The following is a 23,191-nucleotide window of genomic DNA, read 5'->3' on the forward strand; positions in this document are numbered from 1 at the left end:
GGTCATATTTTGGTTTTTTAGTAGCTGGATACATACTGAACCATATGCATCCTGTTACAGATCCATGGTCATGTTTGCTCAGTATATGCAGAAAGTCTCTTTTGAAAAAGCAGCTAAAATGGTAGATGATGTCACAGATCTTGCAAAAGAGTGTGTTGCTGATGCCAGAGACCCAAAATGTGCCAAGCCACTGGTAAGCAAAATTAGATTCTTATAGAAGCCAACAGGTTCAAAAGTGCTCTTCTGTGGGAGAGGTGATTAGTGAGAGGAGCCTTGCTTTTTAGATGTCCAGCTACAGATGCTTGATATCTAGAAAGTGAGTGATGCATCTAAATAACACCTACTACCGTTTTAAATGTATCTCAGGTAGTCACTGAGAAACTGGGGGACATCAAATTATCAATCAGTTCTGAAAAATCTCAGCCTGTGTTTTTTTAAAAAAAACCTTCTTGCAGGAAAGAAGGGTACCCAAAAGCAATGTAACTACATTCAGTACCTGCCTTTGTATCCAGTCAGTACTAGCAAAAAGAAAGACTGCATTTGTTTTTGATGGAGAGATTCAATCTCCAACCCAGTCTAGATATAAACTGTATAACCTCTTCCCGTTAGTTACAAGTCACCAGATAAAATCCCTGGATCTGAATGTCTCTGAAGCATGGCGTGAGGTGAGCTGTGAAACTGAATGTCAATCTGCATATGCAGATGTGAATCTGAATATTGCTGCTGGAACCTATTTAAAAACTAAGTAGAAGGGAGGGCAGGGAGGCACCATAGAGATTAACTGGTTTAGGGAAACAAAAGCTTTTGTAGGCAACAACCTACTTTGTCAGATGCTTGGAAAGGACTGGCAGAAAAAAATGTTTCGAGAAGAGGAAATGTACGAGGGAAGGGATGCTGTTAAAAGAGTTAATCAGTGGAATGTATGATGTCAGAGACATGATCTGATCTAGAAGTGGGTGCAGTGGTACAGCCACACACCCCTTTCTGACCACGTGGCAGAAGCAGCAGTCAGGGACTTCTTTTTAACTCCCAAAGAAAATAAAAATTACACACCGCCCATGCTCAGAGGCACATCCCCTTCTCTCCCTGTCCCTTCCCATTCCTCCTTACCCTGCCTGCCACTGCTGGTCTCCCCCCTGTCCTGAGGGAGAAGGGAGTTCCTATTCCACTCCAGTTGGGTTCAGCCCTAGATAGTGCCAGTGGTGGTAGCAGCAGCAGCAGTGGCAGTAGCAGCAACAAGTTTCCCCTCCCTGCCTGGTCCCCCAAGATGTTCTTTGCCAGACCAGGAGTGGGCATGGGAAAGGGAACCATGCCTGACCACTGCCACTGTCCCAGGCTGAGCCCAGTCCTAATGCAGCCTGGCTGGAGCAGCTCTGGAGCTCCCTTTACCGCCTGGGGCATCAGGGGCAGCAGCAAACAGAAGAGGGCAAACAGAAGTGGCAAACAGAAGAGGGTAATGGGAGGGGAGGGACAAGTCTCTAAGTACAGAGGGGAAGGGAGAGGGGAATCTTACCCTCTTTGGCTGCGTTCATACATGCAGGCATGTGGGCTAGGGACAGACATTACACATAAACCAGTTTAAGTGATCAGAAACTGGTTTAAGCCTGTAACAGAACAGATGTTCAGTGTACATAAACCAGTTTGAAAATGGTTGAAACCAGTTTGAGATAAACCTGGTTGAATGTAGTATCAGAGTTAACTGATTTGGCTCAAACCTGTTTATGCAATGTCTGTCCCAGACCCCTTGGTGGTCCAGACTCCCCCAGCATCCTGGCATGCTCTCTGGGCTAGGTGGGGCTATCTGCTCCACAGCAGGACTGGACCCTCCCCTCTGCTCCCTGGCTGGAGCTCCGCACAGTCTGCAGGCACAGCAGAGTCTGCCTGGCTTCCCCCTGCCCTACTCCCCCATCACTGCTCATTGCTCAAGGAGGAAATCCCACCCCTTTCCCTCTCATCTCCCACAGCAGGGACCCAAGCCCCATGGACCCTAGTGGTCTAGCTAGTGGTATGCTAGCTAATGCAGACATGTATGTGTCTCCAGTTTCACTGGGACAGGCAGACAGAACAGTATTAGTTTAGGGCTGTTTGTAGCTAATCAACAGGTCAGCTGGTAAGATGTTTAAGAAGAGTTTGAAGTAATGGAGAGAGGCTATTGCTTTGCTGATTGGGTGATAAACACTGTTATCAGCTCCTTGCTGGCTTGTTCACCTTTCAGTTTTCTGCAGACGGTATAAAGAAGCAGGGAGGGAGATTTAAATGCTTCATATCATCAGCAGATGCATGCACTGCACTGCCTCCTCCCCACTTGCATCAGAGTGCTAGTAGAGGGCTGGGGCCTGGTAACACTCCCACCCCTTTAGCAGTGAGTGAGGAAAAGCCTGGGATGGTACAGGCAGACCTCCCTAATCAGAGCATCCTGCCAGGGCCTGGCCATGCCCCGCCTCAGCTCAGCACTGAGCAAGGGAAGGGAGGGCTGCTTTAGCACCCTCTGGCTTCTAGCCAGAGCCATGGCAGGCATGTGCCTGAATTTCCTCAGTCCAGAGAGAATGTCTGTCCAGTTACAAACAGGTTCAGCCTAGCCAGGTTAGATTAACCTGCAAGATTGAATCAATTCAGGCTCAGGCTTTCTGAATGTCTGTCCCTAGCTGTGAAGCACCACAAACCCCACACCTTGCATGTTAAACTGTGCACCATTTGGCTAATTTGCAGTGATAAAGAGTGGCAAATCATACAAAAGTAGTATATTCCTGGACAGATGCAGAGATGGGGGAGCAGGCAGCCCAGGGCTGCCAGATCCCATGTCTCCGTGTGCTGCAGAGCGCCCTCAGTGAGGCACATTGGGTGCTAGCCAGTTGCTCCGCGGTTGGCTGGGTTGCGGTGTGCCTCAAGACAGGGGAGCAGGGAGCTCAGGGCTGGCTGCTTCCCCATCTCTACATGCTACTCCCTAACTGGCTGGGGCACAGGGTACTTCAGTGTGGGAGCTGCCGGGTGACTAGCCCTGTGCTCAGGCACTCTGTGCCCCCGCTAGCCCTCCCCACAGCACATGGAGCCCAGCCAGGAGTTGGGAGGAGCTGGACATGAGCAGTTTTCCTGAAGTGGGACAATTTGTCCCTCAACAAAGCCCACGTGCAGGGGTGTGTGCTGCGGCACTATATAGTGGCACAAATTTGTGCCACAACTATTTGTGCTGCTGCAACCACATGCCTCTGCTTGTCTAGATGTGGCCTTTGTGACTTAAAAAGCTGCTGTTCTTGCAGTGTAGTCTGCCTGCCCTGGTGACTGAGGTGATTAGAGGGGAAGGCTGGAAGTGAGGGTGCAGCCACTCCTGCAGCATCAGTTCTTGCTTCTATATCCTGGATCCACCTATGATCAGGGGTGTCAAACAAGTGATCTGTGGATGAACGCTCCAGTTGGGGTACTGAGAAGCTGGGGGAAGGGGCTCACGCTGCCACATAATTCAGGGATCCTGGGCCCTGATGGGCATGGCCTTTAGCAGCAGAAGGGTGAGTGAGGGAATGACAGGTTGCTGACCTTTCAGGTGCTTGGCATGTTGCCACTGTTACGACTGCCACTGTGGCATTCTGCCCTACCTCCTCTGGCACTGACCTGTGCTGAAGATGTCACCCCAAACCCATGTCCCAGTCCCTGTGTCCTATGCTCTATGCTGCAGTTGTCATTGCTACTGCCACTCAGTGTGCCAGGCTGGAGCTGCTGCTGCCAAGCCCTGCCCCAGTCTGGAGCCACTGTCACCATCATCCTTATCAGCACTGCCAGCCATGCCACAGCCACCCCTTGCCCTAAGCTAAATCCAGCCCACAAGGAGTCCCTCAGTCTGGATCTGGCTTGTGGCATGGGGTGAGTTTGATCAATTAAGATAAATGGCGCAGTTAACACCCCGAGGGACACCTGAATAAGCAGGTAGTCCGGGTAATGGGATAAAAATTCAGAGTCCCTGTTGAGACCAAGGTTAATACAGTCCAGTCTGTGGATGCTTTTTTGTTCTGCCTTTTCACATTGATATAGGTTTTCCCCTATTTTATAGGGCTGGATTGGGACTGGAAGGGTGAAGTCACCTGGTTCTGAGTGAGCACCGTGGATGCTTATGGGAACTTGCTTAGCAGCAGCTTCATGTTTATGTGTGAAAATCATCCCGCTACTTTAGATGCTTGAGGGCAGACTTAGGAGTTAAACATTAAGCAATGATTTTGATAAATCCTGGTCCATGAGTTTAGTGCCCAATTCAGTTTCCTGCAACCAGTCAATTTATTGTGTTAGTGTTCTTTCCACAGAAAGTTTGCAGGAGGGAAACAATTGCAATGCACTACATACAATTAATTTTTTCTCTTTTTTCTGCAGACTACCTTTTTCCTGGCTGAAATCTGCCAGGAGGAAGGCCTTACTGGAATTACTGAGTGTTGTGCTAAAGATGACTCTGAAAGAAATGAATGTTTTCTGTCTCATAAAAATGTTACCCAAGGATTCATTCATCCTTTTAAAAATCCAGAACTTGAAAAAGCATGCAGTGATTATGCTGATAACCAAAATTCGCTAGTAGGCTAGTAAGTACTTTTAGTTTATACCAGATGCTAATATGCAGTGCTTGTCAGCTTGGGGACAACATACTTCAAATCAGTACAAAAATGACAGTGGAAAATTCTGTAACATCTTGACCCACATTACAAATTTGAATATTTCTGAGTGTTTCAACCAGTTTCAGTTACTATCATTACATCCCATGCCTTTTCCATCATTACTAGTTGTAGTCACTTCTCCTGGGATGTAGGCCTGCTATGCACTGAGCAGTCTGGACTGTGCCAGTATAGCATTTCCACATGCGCTTAAGTTTAAGCATGAACATAGGACTATGCTCAAAAGTAAGCACATGCTTTTGCTACTTTGGTAGGTAGGTGCCAGCATTAAATTTCTTGCAGAACTCAGCCCTTTCATTTCAGTAAAATCTCAGGCCTTACAGAATTTCTTCACATTTACCTCTTAACAGGTGCAGCTATGACAGACTAACTATATCTCTTCTTGAAAACTAAGCAATCCTGGGTCTCGCTAGTATTTGAAGGGAAGAAAACTCAGAAATCTCATGTACCACACATAGGCAGACAGATTTGATACCTCCTTGATTACAGGCTTTTATGTAGGCCAAGGAATCATGGTGACTAACAAACTATACACGCTGAATGGATAGCAAAACTGTTCAGTCCAATGACTGCTAATGAAACACATCACTATAAACATTTCCCTGCTATAATAAAAGAAAATGACCACTATTGGTCTGTTAATGGCTGTTGTTATAACAAGCTTCACTGTATACTTGTCAGTGATGGAACCAAGTAAGTGCAAATAACATGGTATAAGCAGTCCATATTCACTCTTAGAGTTTAATGCAAACTGCTTTCTTGTTTTAGTTTCATCTATGAAATTTCCAGAAGGCATCCCTTCCTCTATGCCCCGACAATTCTTTTCACTGCTTACAATTATGAGAAGATGATGAACAACTGCTGTAGCGCTAAAAACAACCCTAATTTTAACCTGACAGAATGCTTTGTGAAACAGGTATTGTCTTTTAACATGTATGGTTATTTCAGATTTGAATTAATGGCTTCCTATAGCTAGAAAAACTCTAAAGCAGCCATGAAGACTAGTCACCTAACACCATATTTCACCCTTGACCAAAGTTCCCTCTAAGGTACGCATGTGCGCGGCCATGCACAAATAAAAGTCTAGCCGCGCACACACTTTTTCAGGCTGCACACCCACCGGGATAGGAGCTGGGCTGCGATGTGGCACACTTACAGAAGGTAAGCTTCTCCCCAAGGTGAGGCAGAGGCAGGAGCCTGGCACGGGCTCCGCCAGCTCCAGGGAACTGCTGTGCTCCCCTGCTTCATGTTGGGGAGCAAGGAGAGACGTGGCGTCAGTGCTGGGGAGTGGAGCACTTCCCTGGGGCCAGTGGAGCCTGTGGAGCAGTTCCCCAGAACTGGAGTAGCCTGTGCCAGGCCCCAGCCTCTACCCCTGGCCCTGATGCCACATGCCTCCTCGTTCCCCGAGGCAAAGCAAGGGAGTGCAGCACTGTCCTGGAGCTGGCGGAGCCCGTGCCAGGCTCCAGCCCCAAACCCTCAGGCCCCTAGCCCCCAGGCCTCAGCCCCCACTGCCTGCTCCGGGTGAGGAGTAAGGAGCTTACCTTCAGGAGGTGTCCCACACTGCACCGAAGTGGCATACTCACGGACTGAAGCGGTGCGCTCACGGAGAGAAGCGGCGCACTCAAGGACCGAAGTGGTGCGCTCAAGGACCGCTACTCTTTAGAGGAACATTGCCCTTGACCTCCATTTGGGTCAGGACTGAAACACACATTTAACTGCTTTCTTTTAGCGGGGCCTTAGATTCTTAAATAAAAATGATTCAGTGCTGAGCGCAGGCTGAGCACAAACCTGACTATCAGGAAACAAAAATGAGTTTATTATGAAAAGAAGGATGTCATTATCTGGGATCCAGGTTTTCCATTTCCTGTGGAAAAATATGGATATTCCCTTTTGAAGCTTGGGGCTGGGAGGAGCAACTGGAGGCAGGGGGTGAGACTTGCATGTGTGCACACATGTACACTTGGCTGCAATACAACCAGGCAGGGTGGTGGGAACAGCTCTGGCAGCTGGATACAGGTAAGTCAATGGATGGGAGGGCAGGGGGGAGAGTTGGAGGCCCAGGGCTTGGGGACTGTCTGGGCACAGTACAGGCATATGCACTGGTGACGTACTTGGGCGGATATGGGGGCCATGTGCCCCCCCTCCCCCCAGTTTTTGCACCAATAGCAAGGTGCAGGGCAAGGCTCTGCAGCCTGGCCAGACTGTCACCTGGCAGAAACCACCTCAGTGGCCCACATCCACAGTCCAGCTCTGGTATGGGAGGGCAGAGTAGGGCAGGGCAGCAGCATATCAGGGCTGCTCAGTACCACAAAACAGTTGTGGGGGGCAGCTGTAGCTGGACCTGTATCCTGGTGAAAGAAGTGGGCAGGGAGATCTCTGATTTTCCATGTTAAACTCCAAAATATACAGTTATTTAGAATGTATTTTATTATAATGATTTAGGCACGGGTAGGCTTCGGTAGGCTTCTTGCTTTAAAATGGTAAATATATCAATAAAACATTGTGTTTAACTTATACCTATATATACATAGTGGTGTTTCATTTTATTTGCAAAAAACAAGGATTTTGGGATCCGTAGTAAAACCAGGATCCCTAGTTATTACACGCTAGATGCTTGAGACTTTCAAAGCAATATAGGGCAGTGGTGCCTGCCCTCATTGCCCAGTGGGCCAGAGTGGCAGTGTCCCGCCCATCTGTGGGTTGGATCCAGCCAGTGCTTCCAATCCTGTGCCTGGGCTGACATGATACCAACTGGTTGTGTGCAAGGAGGAGATGCAGACAGGAGGGGATGTAAGGGAAAGGCGCTTGACCTAGCCCCATGAAGAAGGAAGGGGGAGTAGCTAGGCCCCAACCCGGCCCAGCAGAGAGGGAGGGGGCATGGCTTGGCCTTGATACAGAAGCAGTTGGGGGGGGGGGGGGCATAACCCAGCCCTGTGGACGGGGACATAGTTTGCATAGCTTGGCTCTGGTTGGCTGCACAGGTAACTGGGCTTGGGGATTTGGTAGGGGGGGAGGTGGCCATATTTATGGCCACTGCTCCCCAACTGCCACATTTCTGGACCCAGGGGGAGCCCTGCAGGCCAGATGCAATGGCTCTGTGGTCCACATTTGGCCCATGGACTGGAGGTTGAGCACTCCATATCTAAGGGGGTTAGAAACATGAATTCCACTAACAAAAATGGGACATTTGTGTCTAAATCTCTCAAGAGTGCTTTAAAAATCTCAATCAATATTCTATCATTTTAATTTGTTCCCCCCACCCTGTTTTTCTAAATCAAGTAGGTATCTAATCTGTCTGTCTCTGTTGGTCTGCATATTTATGTAACTCTCCTTACTCTATATTTTTAGTAGGTAACTATTCGTGGACTAAGGTGGGTGTTGCTGTTTTATTCATCAGTGAATACCTGCATTTTGACTGGATTTGGGCATGATGCTGCTAGGTGCTGAGAACCTTTGAGAATCTTGGTGTGCCAAAGTTGTTAGTGGGAAGCTGTTTCTTGGCAGCGGGCACTCAGCCCTGTAAGAATGAGGTATATCAGTCAATCAAAACAGTCATCCCTAGTTTAAAGGCACAGAGCAATTTAATAAGAAGTTTTAAAGTGGGCAGAATTTTACAAAACAATAGGAGTGATTAATATGCACAACTGATATTACTTCTGATTTGTTAGATACTACACAGGTAATCAGGGAAAAGCCTTTTAGCTGTCTGCTAAAATCTTCTTGTTCAGATTCCACTTTCTTCACTAATTTGATCTCTTTTTAATCATTTTCTTCTCCCTTGTAACAGGCACCAGTTGTGATGAAGCCGGTAAAAGAAGATTGTTCCTTGCAGGAACACACCTGTGAGATCCAGAAGAAATTTGGAGAAAGAACATTAAAGGCTCTGTGAGTCTCTGACCTGATTATTAAATGGGCAGAGTGGCACCTTATGAACTAACTAATTAGGAGACATATATTTTCATAAGCAACAGCTTACTTCAGACTAACATGGCTAACTACCTCTCTTTGATTATTAAATGTATGACATTTCTGTTGCTTCAAAAGCAGAACAACCATACCAACTGCAGCCCTACAAAAGAGCAGGGAATCATTAATACTATTGCTTTGAATACTTGTGAACAGTAAGTGTATGCTAATTTGCATGTCTGTTGTATAATAGAGGATAGAAGTTGATTTTCAGCAAATTGTGTGCACACCTAAGGACAGACTTGCTTGCGCAAAAACACATGTACCCCTGCACACAACTGTACCATGACTGTACATCCAGCCATATAAACTACACATGCCAAGAGCCTATGTTATATGTAACTATGAAGAAAATTAGGCACATGAATGTATTTTAAACTGTAGGCTTAATTTTCTTAACATTTAGTCATTAACTTTCTGGGAGAAAAAACAGTTTTGACATAACGGCCAAATTCCTGTTTAATTTATACCAAGTCAATACCTTTTGGTGACAGTTGCTGAGAGTGTCAATGAAATGGACCTTCACTATTGTGTCATGTGTATAATTTCTGAGGCAGTTCTGTACCATTCTTTTGCTTGATTCAACACTGTGCTATTTTAGTTGTGTAGTCATACTTAACATTATTAATGAATTAATGTCCATAGATTTTCAAAGGGACCTAAAAAAACTGGGCAGCCAACTCACGTTGGGTTGGATTCTGCTTCACCCTCTAGATGCCTGTGGACTCAGGTGCCTAGATGTGATTCTTTTCTACCCCATGCCAGTTCCTGAAAATCCAGTTATGCATCTACTATTGTAGCATAGCCATTTTAGGCTTAAACTAAGTCACAAAAAGCAGTGAGGAGAAGGAAGTCCCAGCCACCTTTTATATTAACAGTATTTCAGGGACATAAATAGGGTGGAATAGCATTGTAATTTGGCATCTAAATCTATTTACACACCTAATAGGTGGGGCAGGATCCAGCCCTTTTAATTTCAGCTGGAGTTGGGCACTGAACTCTGAAAATCCAACCATTCACTTCCATGGAAATGTTATCAATAATTTCAGTCCGAGTAGAAAGAGGCCACTGGTACTGCTGAACACCTTGGAAAATCCCACAGATAATGAACTGCTGCAGATTATAGCTTTGCGTTCTGAGTTTTAAAAAATCCTGCTGTTTGTTCTTTTTAGGACGCTTGCTTTTTTCAGCCAGAAATTTCCTAAGGCTGAATTTGACACCATGATGAAAATTACAATGGACATTGTGGAGATACATGAGAAATGTTGTCAAGGAGACATGCTGGCTTGTATGCATGACAGGGTAAAAAAATAAAACTCATCTGAAGATGTTATGATTGAAAAAGCAGATCTCCTGCCTGGCATTCCTCTCCCTTCTGATTTTTGTTCCCTTTTGCTCTCCAAACTGTGAATTTAATTAATCAATCAATTAAAATACATGCAATCTAGGAGTTGGTGGGTTGTTCTCATTTGACCCTTTCTGCAGTGAAATAAACAGGAAGCATAGGGCAAACATGATCCTGTGGCTGAGGATGATCCAACTGATTCTGGAACTGGGAGAGCTGAGTTTAGTTCCTGGGTATGTCATAGATGTCCCATGTAATCTTAGGCAAATCCTTTAGTTTGTCTCTGTGGTTGTTTCCTATCTTCTGCTAGCTCTTTGCATCCATTTTTGCCCCTGTTTGGCTGTCTGTCTACTCTTCTGGCCAGGAACTGTCTCCTACTTCAGGTATGTGCAGATGTTACCCTTAGATCAACCTAACTAAGGTTAGGTCCATTTAAATGCTAACCTGTGCAGATGTTCCGGGGGCTTAAACTGGGCCACAAATGGTAGGCCCCATCTAATTTAGTTTACCTGAGTAGGTGAACTAACTTAGATCAAGAATGGGTTAACCCAATCTAATGAACATTTGTACACATTCAGAGCACAGCCCTGAGGCTGGGAAAGCCTAGTCACTTGCTCCAGTCCTGGGCCTACTTATACCCTGCACCCTGACTGGGCTATTTTTTGCCCCTGGCCCCCAACCCTGGGACAACCTCCCCTGTGGACCCTCCAACGCCCCCACTCCAGATCCTTCCAATCTCCCCCAGACCTGCTAACCCTCTTCCAGGGACCTGTTAGTCCACCCCCCCACCACTCCAATCCCACGTGCACCGAGTTACTTATACCAGGGGCCCAGCATAGCTGTGGTGGGCATCTTCACATGCTGCTCCTGGTCTACAATCATGCAGCTTAGAGAAAGCTGTGTGATGGTAGACCGGGTGCCATGATCCGCACCCTTTGTCATAGAGCAGGGGCAGGCAAAATGCAGCCCGCGGGCCAGATGTGGCACTCCAGGCCATTCTATCTGGCCCACAGGGCCCCTAAAAAAATTTAGAAAATTAATATTTATTTGCTGCCTGTCATGTGGCCCATGATGGCTTGCCAAAACTCAGTAAGCAGCTCTTCACCCAAAATAATTGCCTGCCCCTGCCACAGAGTCATAGAGAAGTAGGGCTGGAAGGGACCTCCAGAGGTCATCTAGTCCTGAGGCAGAACCATCCTCCTCCAAAACTCCCCCTACAACCATAATCTACATTCTACGAAAGACTGCCCTCAAACCTGACACAACATAGACCTAACAAGCTAACCTGACACAGGTAAAGCAGGGGAACTAGGTCAGCTGATGTCCTGCTTCTATAAATATTGTCAATGTAAGCTTGAGAGTCCTGGATAGAGTGTCTAGATCAGTGGGATGCAGTGGGTAGAGCACTAAGTTTGAGACTTGGGTCTTGTCTCCAATTCTGCCATGAGCCTACTTTGTGGCTTCAAGCAAGTATATCACTTCCATACATGTCAGTTTTCTCTAAAACATGGATAATACTCTTGATCTCAAAATAATGTCCCCCATAAACAAAGCTTAATATATACAAATGAAATTATAGGCAAGAGCTATTAGCTATATGTTGACAGAGCTCTGATTTTAGTAAGAGGTATCTAGTTTCTACTGCATCAAAAACTAGAACAATGAGCTGATTCCTGTATTGGGGATCAAGAAAGAAGGAAATTCATTTAAAAATAACCATTTTTTTTCACTTTTTACAGGCAGAGTTTACATCCTACGTATGTTCCCACCAAGATGCCATCTCAAGTAAAATTCAAAACTGCTGTGAAAAGCCTGTGCTTGAAAGAATTAAATGTATATTTATGTCAGAAAATGATGACAAACCCACAGGCTTGTCACCTCAAGTCAGACAGTTTATAGAGGACCAAGATGTCTGCAAACACTTTGAAGAGGAAAAAGATGTCTACTTGGCCAGGTAAGGCAACTGTTAACCTGCTCTTTTCCATCTCTGTCACATAAGTGCTGTCACTCCAGGCCAAGCCCTCTAATATAGGGGCCTTAGCTCTTCTCCAAATGCTCAGCCTGTGTGTGTTGGGGGGAAGGAAATCAGTGACAGCCATGGTTATCCTTCTGTCTTACCCATGGGAGGTTAGGGTGTTATGCCTTGTGATTGTGTCAGGGTTGACTGTGTAGTTCTACTAATGGGTTAGACCAGTGATTCTCAACTGGGGTATCGGGGAGCTCTAGAGTACCACCAGATCCTTTGAATGGTGCCATGAGATATCAGTTGATAAGGAAGATGTGAGGAGATAAGCACATATATCAGGGGTAGGCAGCCCCCTGCATGAGTGCCAGAGTGTGGCATGCAAAGGGAAGGGAAGGGAAGGGGCCAGGGCTTCACAGCCACAACAAGGATCAGGTCCCTTGTGGCTCCCCTGCTGTCCAGTCCTGGCAAGCCAACATCTTACAAGTCAAAGTTGCAGGTGTTTTTGGGACTCTGCCCAAAAATGTGGCCACACCCTGACATACACTATGTAGATCAAGGCAGTCTCAAACTTGTCCCTGTCTGAATGATTCCTCACCCTTATTGCACAACCCAAACGCAAGGAAGCCAGCACTGTAATACAAATATTCATTTTTTAAAACTGGCTGGCACTCAGCTTATAAAGGATATGGAGGAGTGTCTTGACTCAAGTCCAGTGAAGGGTGCCTTGAGCCTAAAATATTTGAGAACCAGTGGGTTAGACAATGGAAGTATATGGGATGGTTTGGATAAGGATGATCCTGTCTCTACCAGGATTTTGGACTAGATGGACTCTGAAAGTCCCATCTGGCCCTACTTTTCTACAATAATGTCTGTTATAGATATTAACTAGGTTTATTTTATACAGCAACATATTACGAGTCTAATAATCCAGGTTTTGTGTTTTACAGATTTGCATCTTTTTTTTATTCTTGGGCAGCTTTTCTGAATGTCTTAATAAGCCATTTGTGTGACTGAAACAAAATAAGGCTGGATATTCTAGCATAGGTAAATGGGAAATAAAATGTAAAATAAAATAAAATATTAGTTTTGGCTCTGAAAAGCACTTTTTAGCATATTTAAAAGTTCATGAAGATACAAACATAAATATAAATGTTGAAATAATACTGGTTTTGCCTCCTATTTTTTGAGATAAGCAAAACCCCAAACCACAGAAGGCACTGACTAAGAAGCAGTAGGATAGAAGCAAATGTAGAATACCTGATTTCATGAGGTTTTTACCGGTAGATCGGGGCCAAGAACAAAGCCAAAATCTCTAGCTAATCTTATAAAAGTCCAGTGCCTTCTGTTCCAAGCCCTGGCCTAAACTTCAGCCATAAGTGGGAACTCAAAACCCATGCCTAAATCAAAACCCTCTCTGTATCTGAATGCATTAGGTCCATATCTGCTTTAGTCCAGGACCTACAGTTTTAATCCTACTTCCAACAAGGGTGATGGCAAAAATTTTCACTAAGCTCAGCCGAAACAGGATCAGATCGCCTGTGTACAAACAGAAGTTATTTAGTTCAACTTTATGTTTATTGCAGCCAATATAATCTGATTACCTGATAAAGCTGTGATGTTTTACACCCTCTAAGAAATGAGTCCATTGTTCAAAAAAAATAATTGGAATTAAAGGTGATAACCCGGTAAAAGGATAAAAGCTACGCTATATGGGGCTTTTTAACAACATTTTTACAGCTTGCTGAATATTTTTTTAAAGAATTTTTTTGCTTGTGTTTTCATTTAATTGTTTTGGTAAAAGAATCTGAACATTTCTAAGGTTTCAAAAATCTAAATTTTTTAATCACACAAAAAACTGAAAACAAAATTCTTAATGAATAGAATACATTTCTCAATTAGCTCTAATTATGGTCTGATTAGTGTACCTACTTAGAATGCCAACCACCTTTCATAAGCAAGCCCAGTCCCTTCACATACCAAACAATTCTAATATATTTTAATCTTTTTTATTGATACTGAAAGGAAATGCATGTATGGGCAGTGGCCAGTTATGAATTACCTGTTAATCCCTTGTTTCCTTAGTAAAAAATCACACATTTTTCCCTGTGGCCGTCCCTGTAGCCCACTCACTGAAAAAAGCATTTTAAAATATTGTTTGCCATAGTGACAGAAAGATTCCTGTGAAGAAAAATATCACATTGTTGTCTGCACCCTTCAATTAGTCTTTCTGAGATGGTCAGCCCGAGGGTGAAATTTTGGTGAATTCTCAGTGTTCCCCAGGAAGTCAAAATAACATATCTTGAAGTCCCTGCAGGCGTAATCACCTGTGAATCTTTGAATGTTGTCGTTTTGTTTTACTTCCTGTATCTCTAATGCTGACATATTTATATATTACAGATTTCTCTATGAATATTCCAGAAGACACCCCGAGTTCTCCGTTCTAATGCTTTCAAGAATTGGTAGAGGATACCACGGTTTACTGGAAAAGTGCTGCAAAACCGGCTCTCCTCAAGAGTGCTATGGCACAGGGGTACGTGCCCGTGTGGTCAGTCAAAGGCATGGCTGATGATGACGATCACCAACTAATGCAGTGTGATTCTGTTTGAGGTGTGAGTTGGGAGTAGTGTGCTACCCTTCAATCTGGGATTAGATGCCATTACTTTTTAGGGAGAGGATATCAGTTGAAATCTGACTTGATGGCCTCCAGTATGCTAATGAATGGGGTTTCATTCTTTTGTGTACTTGATAGCTGTGTTGGTCTGAGACAAGAGGACATACAAAAAACTAGTACTCTTGGTTCCAAAATGATACCTTTTATTAGACCAACTGGGAAAATGCAAGAAAATTGTCCTTTTCTTGTAATTTCCCAGTTGGTCTAATAAAAGGTATCATTTTGGAACCAAGAGTTCTAGTTTTTTGTATGTCTTCATTCTTTTGTTGCATTTACCAGTGTGGGGTTACTGGGGAAATTAACTTCCTTTATGGGAAACAGGAGAGGGGGCAGTGGTGCAGAGGATGCAACTGGCATTTGGAGAGACTGGAGGAGAGTGTATTCTAATTTCAGAGCTGGCTAACAGTTCAGAAGGGAGTCCTCCGGCTGCAAGGGACTCCTGCTCACTGGGGGCAAAGCAGATACTCTCCTGGGAAACAGGAAGAAGAAAGGGACCATAGTAGAGCCCTCCCCTGAGATAAGAACTTAGGTTAGGTGGCTTGCACTAATTACACGAATTCCTAAACTCCTTATTGTCTCCTACATGAAGTTGATTCCTATCAGTGACTGTGCCTGCACTGCTGCTGTACTGCTATAACTGTGAGCTCTGCATGGGCAGAGAGATGTGCCAGGGAAGAGGGTGATTTCTGCAATATCCCAGCCTTCCTTCTGGGCCTCTGTAAGTTCTAACCAAGGAGTGCGTGAACAGCTGCTAGATGTTCATGGCCGTAAATGCCCCATTATTGGTCTTTTCCTGTGGGCAATTTAGCTTGCAGCTCCCGTGTGCAGCAGTTTTGCAAAATTAATCATATTAGAGGTGTAGAGGATGGGCCCTGGTTGCACTCAAAGGATTGAGGTTTCAGAAAGCTGAAGGAATTTTCAGTGTAGGCAGTAGAGATGTGCGTAATATGTCAGTTATGGATAGCCAAGGCCACACTGTGATGTAACAGCATTACCTCCTCACATAATAACCCCCTCAATATTCTCCCTTTCTTTCAGGAAGAAGAGCTCAGAAAACACATCCAGGAGTCCATAGCAGTGTTAAAGACCAACTGTGAACAATACAAGGAACTGGGAGATTACGCTTTCCAAAATGAGTATGCTTTTCAAAAACATTTCTTTACCAGATTTTAGTAACAGTGGCCAGACCCAAGGTAGTGTAAATCAGTATCATTTCACTGACTTCGAGAGAGAGACTCATTTATACGTATTAAAGATTTGGCTGAATAAATTTAGTGTTTGTTTGGGTTTTTCTACTCTCTTTCATGAGTTGTACCCTTTTTCTAACTCAGGAAGCATGGGAGTAATAAACATAGTAGAAAACTGCTCCATCTCCTGTTCACAGTACACATTATGTTCTCTGATAGAGGAAATGTTTAACTTGCATTCTGAGTACATTGTAGGCTATGAGCTCCGACTTAAAAGTCACAGTTTGGCACAAAGTATACTGCTTTTCCCTTTGTGGTAGACTCCTCTCTTTTTTTCTCTATGCATTTAACATGCCCTCTAGCAAGGCAAAGATAACAAAGATCCGACTGTGGAACAGAGGGCACCTATACACGTGCTCAACATCTGCTCTGACATATGCTAATTAGATTAGTTAAGTCTGATGGAGCATGCTAATTAATGCTCTTTAGCAACCTCCCTGTCATATGTATTTAGCATCCTTGCATTTAAAAGGGGCAGTGGGAACATTGGAACTAATGCTCAAGTGTCCCTACCACTATTTTGAAGGACAGGACACTGAATACATGTGATGCTGTGGGTGTTTTAATTAGAGTGGCTCTCAGAGCCTCTCTAATTAAAGTGACCTCCCCCCCACCCTGGAGCATGTGTATAGATGCCCAGAAAGACCAAAGCCAGGAAACAGAGCTACATTTTTATCCTTTGTACTGGTCCCTCCTTATCAGGACTTAAGGTTGTTGGTTCAGCAATATGGCTGACCTCAAGCATGTGAGTACTCCTAGTGAAATCAGGGCTGATGGTGGGATGCCTAAAGTTCCTGTTTAAGTAGAGCTGTACTGGGGTCTTTTCCTCTTAACCAACAACCTTAAGGCCTGATAAGGAGGGACCAGTACAAAGGATAAAAATGTAGCTCTGTTTCCTGGGCTTTGGTCTTTCTTGGCATCTATACACATGCTCTGTACACATGGGAGGGTCACTTTAATTAGAGAGGCTCTGAGAGCCACGCTAATTAAAACACCCACAGCATCACATGTATTCAGTTTCCTGTGCTTCAAAATAGTGGTAGGGACACTTGAGCATTGGTTCAAGTGTTCCCACTGCCCCTTTGAAGTGCAAGGATGCTAAATACATGTGACAGAGTGCTCTCTCAGACTCAGAGCACCTGGTTCTCCTTTCAGGGTAAAGTGAGTGTGAAGTGGAGTGTAGAGTGTAAAGCGGGTTTACAAACACTGTGCCACATCCCTAACGAAACAGGTAGCCTTCCATTCAGTTGGAGCTATGCAGGTTTACACTGGCCCAGGGTTTGGCCCATTAATGACTCAAGAAGAGCACCAGTAACTGTGAAATGGTTGTTTCAGGCTTCTTCTGCGCTATACCAAGAAAATGCCTCAGCTGCCCTCCAAAGAGCTGATCCAATTCACAAAGCAAATGGTGGCAGTTGCTTCCAGGTGCTGTCAGCTCAGCGATGACAAACAAATGCTGTGTTCAGATGGATATGTGAGTATAAGTTTTCCTAGTCTTGGACCCATCCTCTTCCTATTGCCATGACATTGCTCCAAGTTTCCAGGTGCCCAGGGGTCAAGACCCAGAACCCTCAGTGAACTGTTTGGGAGTGACTGGGTTCGGAGGCATGAAGCAGACTCTCAGGTGAAGTAAACTGGTGTAACATGATTTGAGCTAATGGATTTATGCTGATTCACATCAGCTGAGGATCTTGTCTATATTTTTGCAAAGGGAACTGTCAGGATAAGGTTAAGCAAGGCCTTTACAGCTTTGCTGAATTGGGGCCTTAGATACATAAACTGGTTCATGGCATGACTCTCCTTGATGTCTATGAGCTGAATCAGGCTCTGGGTAGATATGGGATAGCACCCATGTGGCTTCACTGGAACGATTAATTCCAAGGTTACTTATGAAGCAAGATTTAAAAGGACCTCCTGCTGGCCTCCACATTCACACACACAGTAGGACATATCCCCACAAATCCTGCTTAGTGCAAGCAAAGCACATACTAATAGGATTTTACGTGTAAACTTTGTCATTAGAGTGCACAAAAATGCAAGTGTAACATATATAACAATGCCCCTATTTAAAAATGAGACCCCATTTTGGATTCTGTCTGGCACAGCAAGCTGCAGGGCTGTTTTGTTTTTAAAGTTCTTTAAACATTAAATAAATGTATTTGCAAGTTCTCAGTCACCTTGATGTTATTAAAAGCATGATGTGTCCAAAGAAATGTGGTTTTTAATGTAAACATTTCTCTCTTCCTCTCATCTGTCTAAAGTTGGATCTTGTGGTTGGGGAAATATGTAGAAGACAAGGGACTGACCCTATAAACCAGAATGTCTGCCATTGTTGTGATGAGTCCTATGCTCTCAGGACTTCCTGTATCGCCAGCTTGAATGTTGATGAAAAATACGTACCAATACCATTGACTCCTAGTCTGTTTACCTTTGATGAAGGATTGTGTACAACTGAAGAGTACAAACTACAAGAAAAGAAGCAGAAGTAAGATATGCCTCACTTGTATGCACCCTCATCCTTACTATATTCACCTAGATACACTCTCTTCTTATTCCTTCATCCCCTGGTCAGCCCCTCCAAGCATGGATCACTGTTCTGCCACTCCAATCTGCCTGAGAGAGAGATGGTGGTGGGTGGTGGGGAGGTGTTCCCCCCTCCCTGCCTTCTCTTAGGCTCCTTGCAGCCTATACTGCCCCTGTGAACACCTATATCCAGCCCCAACCAGGCCCCACAGCTGCCTGGCAGCTCCTTGTCTGTGCCCTCCCCCCGAACTTGCTCCTGCCCCTTGCCCCTGCTTCAGTTGCAGGGCCCTGTTGGGGCTGGATCTGGGCACATAGGGTCATAGTCATAGAACCATAGAGAAGCTGGGCTAGAAGGGACCTCCAGAGGTCTAGTCCAGCCTGAGGCAGGATCATCACTATCCAAACCATCCCATACAAAACCATAATCTAAACTGCATAAGACCACCCTCAAACCTTGATATAACATAAACCGAACTCCCTAACCTGCCACAAGTAAAGCAGGGGAACCATAGCAACCAATGTCCTGCTTCTATAAAATATTGTCATTATACACTCAAGAGGTTCTGGGAAGAGGGCCACACATTGTCAGCATGGTTTGCAGGGAGGAAGAACTCTCCTTACTGGTGCCTCCACTGTTCTTGGGCTGATCAGGGCTGCAGGGCAGTGATCCAGGGGTGAAGAGGTTATAGGGGGGAAAGGGGTGGCAGGAGAGCAATCTAGGGGTGGGGGCAATGATTTGGGGGTCAGAAGGGGTAGCATCCCGACATCTGCCCCACACCAGCTCCCCCTCCAATCCTGCCTCCTCTTACTCCTTACCCATGCCCCCATCCCCTTGGCCCCATGCCCCTTTCACCCCTTTCCTTCCATCCCCACTCACCCCATTCCCACGCACCTGTTGCCTGGCTATTCACAGCTGTCAGTTCAGGACTGTAGAGTGCCATGTGCTAGCTAGTTCAACTGGAAGCAGTGCCTCCTGGGATGACAGTAAAGTGGTAGTTTAATCTCAGATGAACATCCAGAAGTTAATTTAACTCAAGCTAGGTAGCACAGCTCAGAGATTATCCTCACCCAAAGTGGCAGAACTTTAAAATGCCTAGAAGGCATTTAGCACTTGTTAATGAGCCTTAATGTATGATCATTCAAGTTTTAAGTGCTTTTAATGTTGTCCAATTGTAATGTATAATCTCACCCTGAGTCTCTGAGGAACTTTTGATATTTTCATCCTTAAGGCCTAAAATGTCATTATGGACCATATTTTTAAGTGCCTTTGTTTCTGGGTGCCCAATTTGAGGGAGCAGCAGCGGGTGAGATTTTTTTCAGAGGATGAGAGCTCAGAAGTTTCTTAAATTTATGCTCATAAGATGTATGAAATTAGATAGTACATTTTGCAAGAGGCAGAGATTTTTGTGGCAGTATATTTTATAGACCAACTGCATGATTAGGATATAGTTAGACAAGCTTTTGAATGTAAAGCATTCTTCCTTGAAAAAGAGTGCCTTGCATTTAAAAGCTTGTTTAATTATATCCCAATCATGCAGTTGGTCCAATAAAAGATATCACCCCAAAAAATCCTTGACTCTTACATAATTCTTAGACCATCATGACTATATCACTGTAATGCTGTCTGACTCCATTTTGAAATCTTAATGGCCTGAATTAGCAGAAAAATTCCTAAAATGTGTATTTATGTATCCAGATCTAGATGCAGGTATTTACATTAGGACATCAAAATTTAAAAGTTGGGCTGTCTATTTGTGGTACTTGTATAATCCTCATAACTGTAGCATCATAGTGGGTGCATCTACACGTACTTTTAGCATGTAGCAATAAACCCTGGTGCAGTTCACTCCAGAGTTTATTGCTTCTGGGTGCAGTGTTTATATGTGTGCCTGGGATCACATCTTGTTGAGCTGGGGTACAGTAGCCCCTGTTGGCAGGGGGCCTCAGGGGTCAGCCTGCCAGCCTGGGGCTATTCCACCCCAGCTCAATGTGTTGTGGAAGAGTTGGATGGGACATGAGGGTGCTAGTGTGAGGCTAGCCAGCAGGCAGTCCCCTGCACTGTAGCACCCTTGTACCGTAGTCAGCCCTGGTCACCGTTTACATGTGCATTTCAGTACATGTAACTACTCCGCTGTAGGATAGTACTTGCCCTGGATAGTACTATCCTACGAAGGAGCTCATTAATTTAATGCACCCTAATATGGGTGCACGTGTAGACAGTGGTGCTTTACTGCAGAGCTAACTGGTTAGCTCCACAGTAAAGCACACATGTAGATACACCCAGTATTTGTCAATCTTTGAGGCCTTTATCACAACACATATAGGTGTGGGTGGGACAACATTACTATCCCTATTTTGTAAATGGAGAAATGAGGCACAAAATGTTTACATGACTTGAAAATGATTACAATGACTCCAGAGAAAGGCAGCAGGGAATTCAACCTAGTCCTCCTAAGACTAAAAACCATGTAGCATTCCTTCCACCCCTATGGTAAAAAGGGCCCCTTGCTCCCCTCTGTGGTAAAGCTCATATAGCTCTTTCCTCCTCAGTAGCTCTATGATTTACCTTATAGCTAATGGGCCCTGGGGGCAGTTATACATGTGCTTCGGTAGGGTTGGAAGGCAGGCAGGGGAGGGCACTTTAATTATAGTAGCTCTGAGAGCAACTCTAATGAAAGCACCCAGAGTGTCTCACATATCAGCATCCCTGTGCTTGTTGAACAAGGTTTAGATGAAGCACCTCTGTTGCCATTTTGAAGAGCAAGGACACTGATACGCAAGACATAGGAGGCTGCTGGAGCATGGTAGTTGCCATGCTCTAGCAGACTCAGTTTATCAAGTCTGCTCTGCCACGCTGGAATTACAGTGCGTCAGAGCGGCCTCCCTGCTCGTGTATAGGCACCCTTGGTTCTTAGTGTGCCATATCTTCTTTCCTCAGAGAGCAGCTAAGAAGCTGGCTGCTCTTGCTGTTACAAAAAGCAGACTCCTCTGCAAATAGCTTTCCTCCCAGGGGAGCACAGTGCCTGTCTCTGCTTACTACACAAGCTATCCATGTCACATAGAGACTCTCTAATGCTTTTGGTTAGGTGAGAGGATGCCTCATGCAGGCCTGGTTCAGCCACTCTCCATTTGGATACATGAACTGCATATATCATATGTACAAACTGGCAGCCTTTTGAGGTGCTTGGGGTCCTTCTATTCCTCTTCCTCCCTTCTTCCCCCCGCTCACCCCGAGCCTTCAAAGTAAAACCCACCATGACAAAAATTACTGCTGAATTGCATACATGTTCAGGGCCGATCAAACTCAAACCCAAAGGTTACTACTTCTACTCTACTAGGGAATGCTAGAGAGATTTCCTTTCAGCTGTAGAGTTCTCCATGGGGAGTTGGTCAGGCATAATGAAACTGTATGAAAAGGGTCCTTACAAAACTTTAAAATAAGGATTTGCAGAATCGGAGGAATAGCAATGCTTCAGTAAATCATGTGTTTACTTTTAGCTGTGTATTGCTGAGGTTTGTTTGTGTTTCAGTCTGCTCATCAACCTCATCAAACATAAGCTTCACATTACAAAAGAACAGCTGGACTCCATCACTACAGCTTTTACCACCTTTAGAGAGAAGTGCTGCAAGGTGGACAACCATAACGCATGCTTTGCGGAAGAGGTATCTTACCATTTTTCTCATTCATTTTAATCAAGAGGGAAGCGTGGAATTTACAAAGGGGATGTGTAGACATCTACATTTTAAAAAGTTTTGCAGCTTGCTACAATTGCTACAGTTTGATTTCTGAAGGAGAAACCATATTGCCTGTGTCTGCATGTGTATGTGCAAATGTGCCTAATGAATGTATGCTGCCTAAGGGCACGTGTAGATGAAACGGGGGCCCTAAATTGAGGCGGTGGGTTTTTAAAAACACCGCTTCAATTTAGGGCAAAGTAAACCCCCATGTCGTGTACATCGGTGTCTCACCTGCCTCGGTGGGGGTGGGGGAGCTGAGCTGCTGGCCGGCAGAGTGGTCCCTGGGCTGTGGGGGGAGAGGAGGGCTAGTGCCTCCCTCTGCCGAAGCAGCGGGCCCCACCCCCAGGCAGCACCTGGCCACAGGCGCCTGGCTCGGGCAGTTTGGGGGCACCGCAGCCATGGAGGGAAAGACCGGGTCCTCACGCAGCTCATGCAGGCAGGCAAACTCTGGGGTGGGGAGGAGGAATAGTTCAGGCTTGCCACTTTTTTTTTAATTTGGTAGAGCCTACCTTCCCGGGCTGCAGCAAGGCTGAGCCTCACAGATCCCGATGCTTCTCTCCACAGCTGTAGGGCAGCAAACTAAAACTCTGTGGAGTTGTTTTAGTTTGCTGTGCCCCAAAGTCATTTAAAGCACATTACACTGCCAAATGTGCTACAGTGGCTGGAATTAATACGCAATACACCACCAATGCATGCAAACACCAATACTATTAAAGCAGTACAAAAGCATTTAGCCCACTTTAAAATGTCATGCACACGTGCCCCTCGTTTCATCTACACATGTAGTGACATGTCGCATGAACCTTTTTGCTCACATTCTGGAGTCTACATCTACAGAACTCATCCCACAATGATGGGTTCTGAAGGATCATAGGACCCTTGCATAGGGAAGAGGACAGGTTTTGGGCTCTTAGCTCTATAACAATTCCTTCTGAAGGGTTTAATTTAAGATCTCTCTCCTAAAACCCCTGACAAAGTAGAGAAGTAGTTTTGTGACATTTAGATGAAGGCAGCTATTTATAAAATTATCAGTGATGGAATTTGTTTTTTACACCAGTCCTAATTTTCCTCCATGTCTCCCATTCA

General features: G+C 45.0%; 1 protein-coding gene across 1 annotated transcript in view; it reads left to right on the forward strand.

Moving 5' to 3' along the window:
- Positions 1-23,191, forward strand: part of LOC109309310 — a 148,183-nt gene that overhangs the window by 122,691 nt on the left and 2,301 nt on the right. The window contains 11 exon segments of the mRNA XM_019533974.1: positions 61-193; positions 4,357-4,559; positions 5,418-5,565; positions 8,437-8,534; positions 9,788-9,917; positions 11,700-11,914; positions 14,324-14,456; positions 15,636-15,733; positions 17,180-17,318; positions 18,106-18,329; positions 21,898-22,030. Coding sequence (XP_019389519.1) covers positions 61-193; positions 4,357-4,559; positions 5,418-5,565; positions 8,437-8,534; positions 9,788-9,917; positions 11,700-11,914; positions 14,324-14,456; positions 15,636-15,733; positions 17,180-17,318; positions 18,106-18,329; positions 21,898-22,030 — 1,654 coding nt within the window.

This window comes from Crocodylus porosus, unplaced genomic scaffold (genome assembly GCF_001723895.1).
Source record: "Crocodylus porosus isolate Cpor-Errol unplaced genomic scaffold, CroPor_comp1, whole genome shotgun sequence".
Lineage (NCBI taxonomy): Eukaryota > Metazoa > Chordata > Crocodylia > Crocodylidae > Crocodylus > Crocodylus porosus.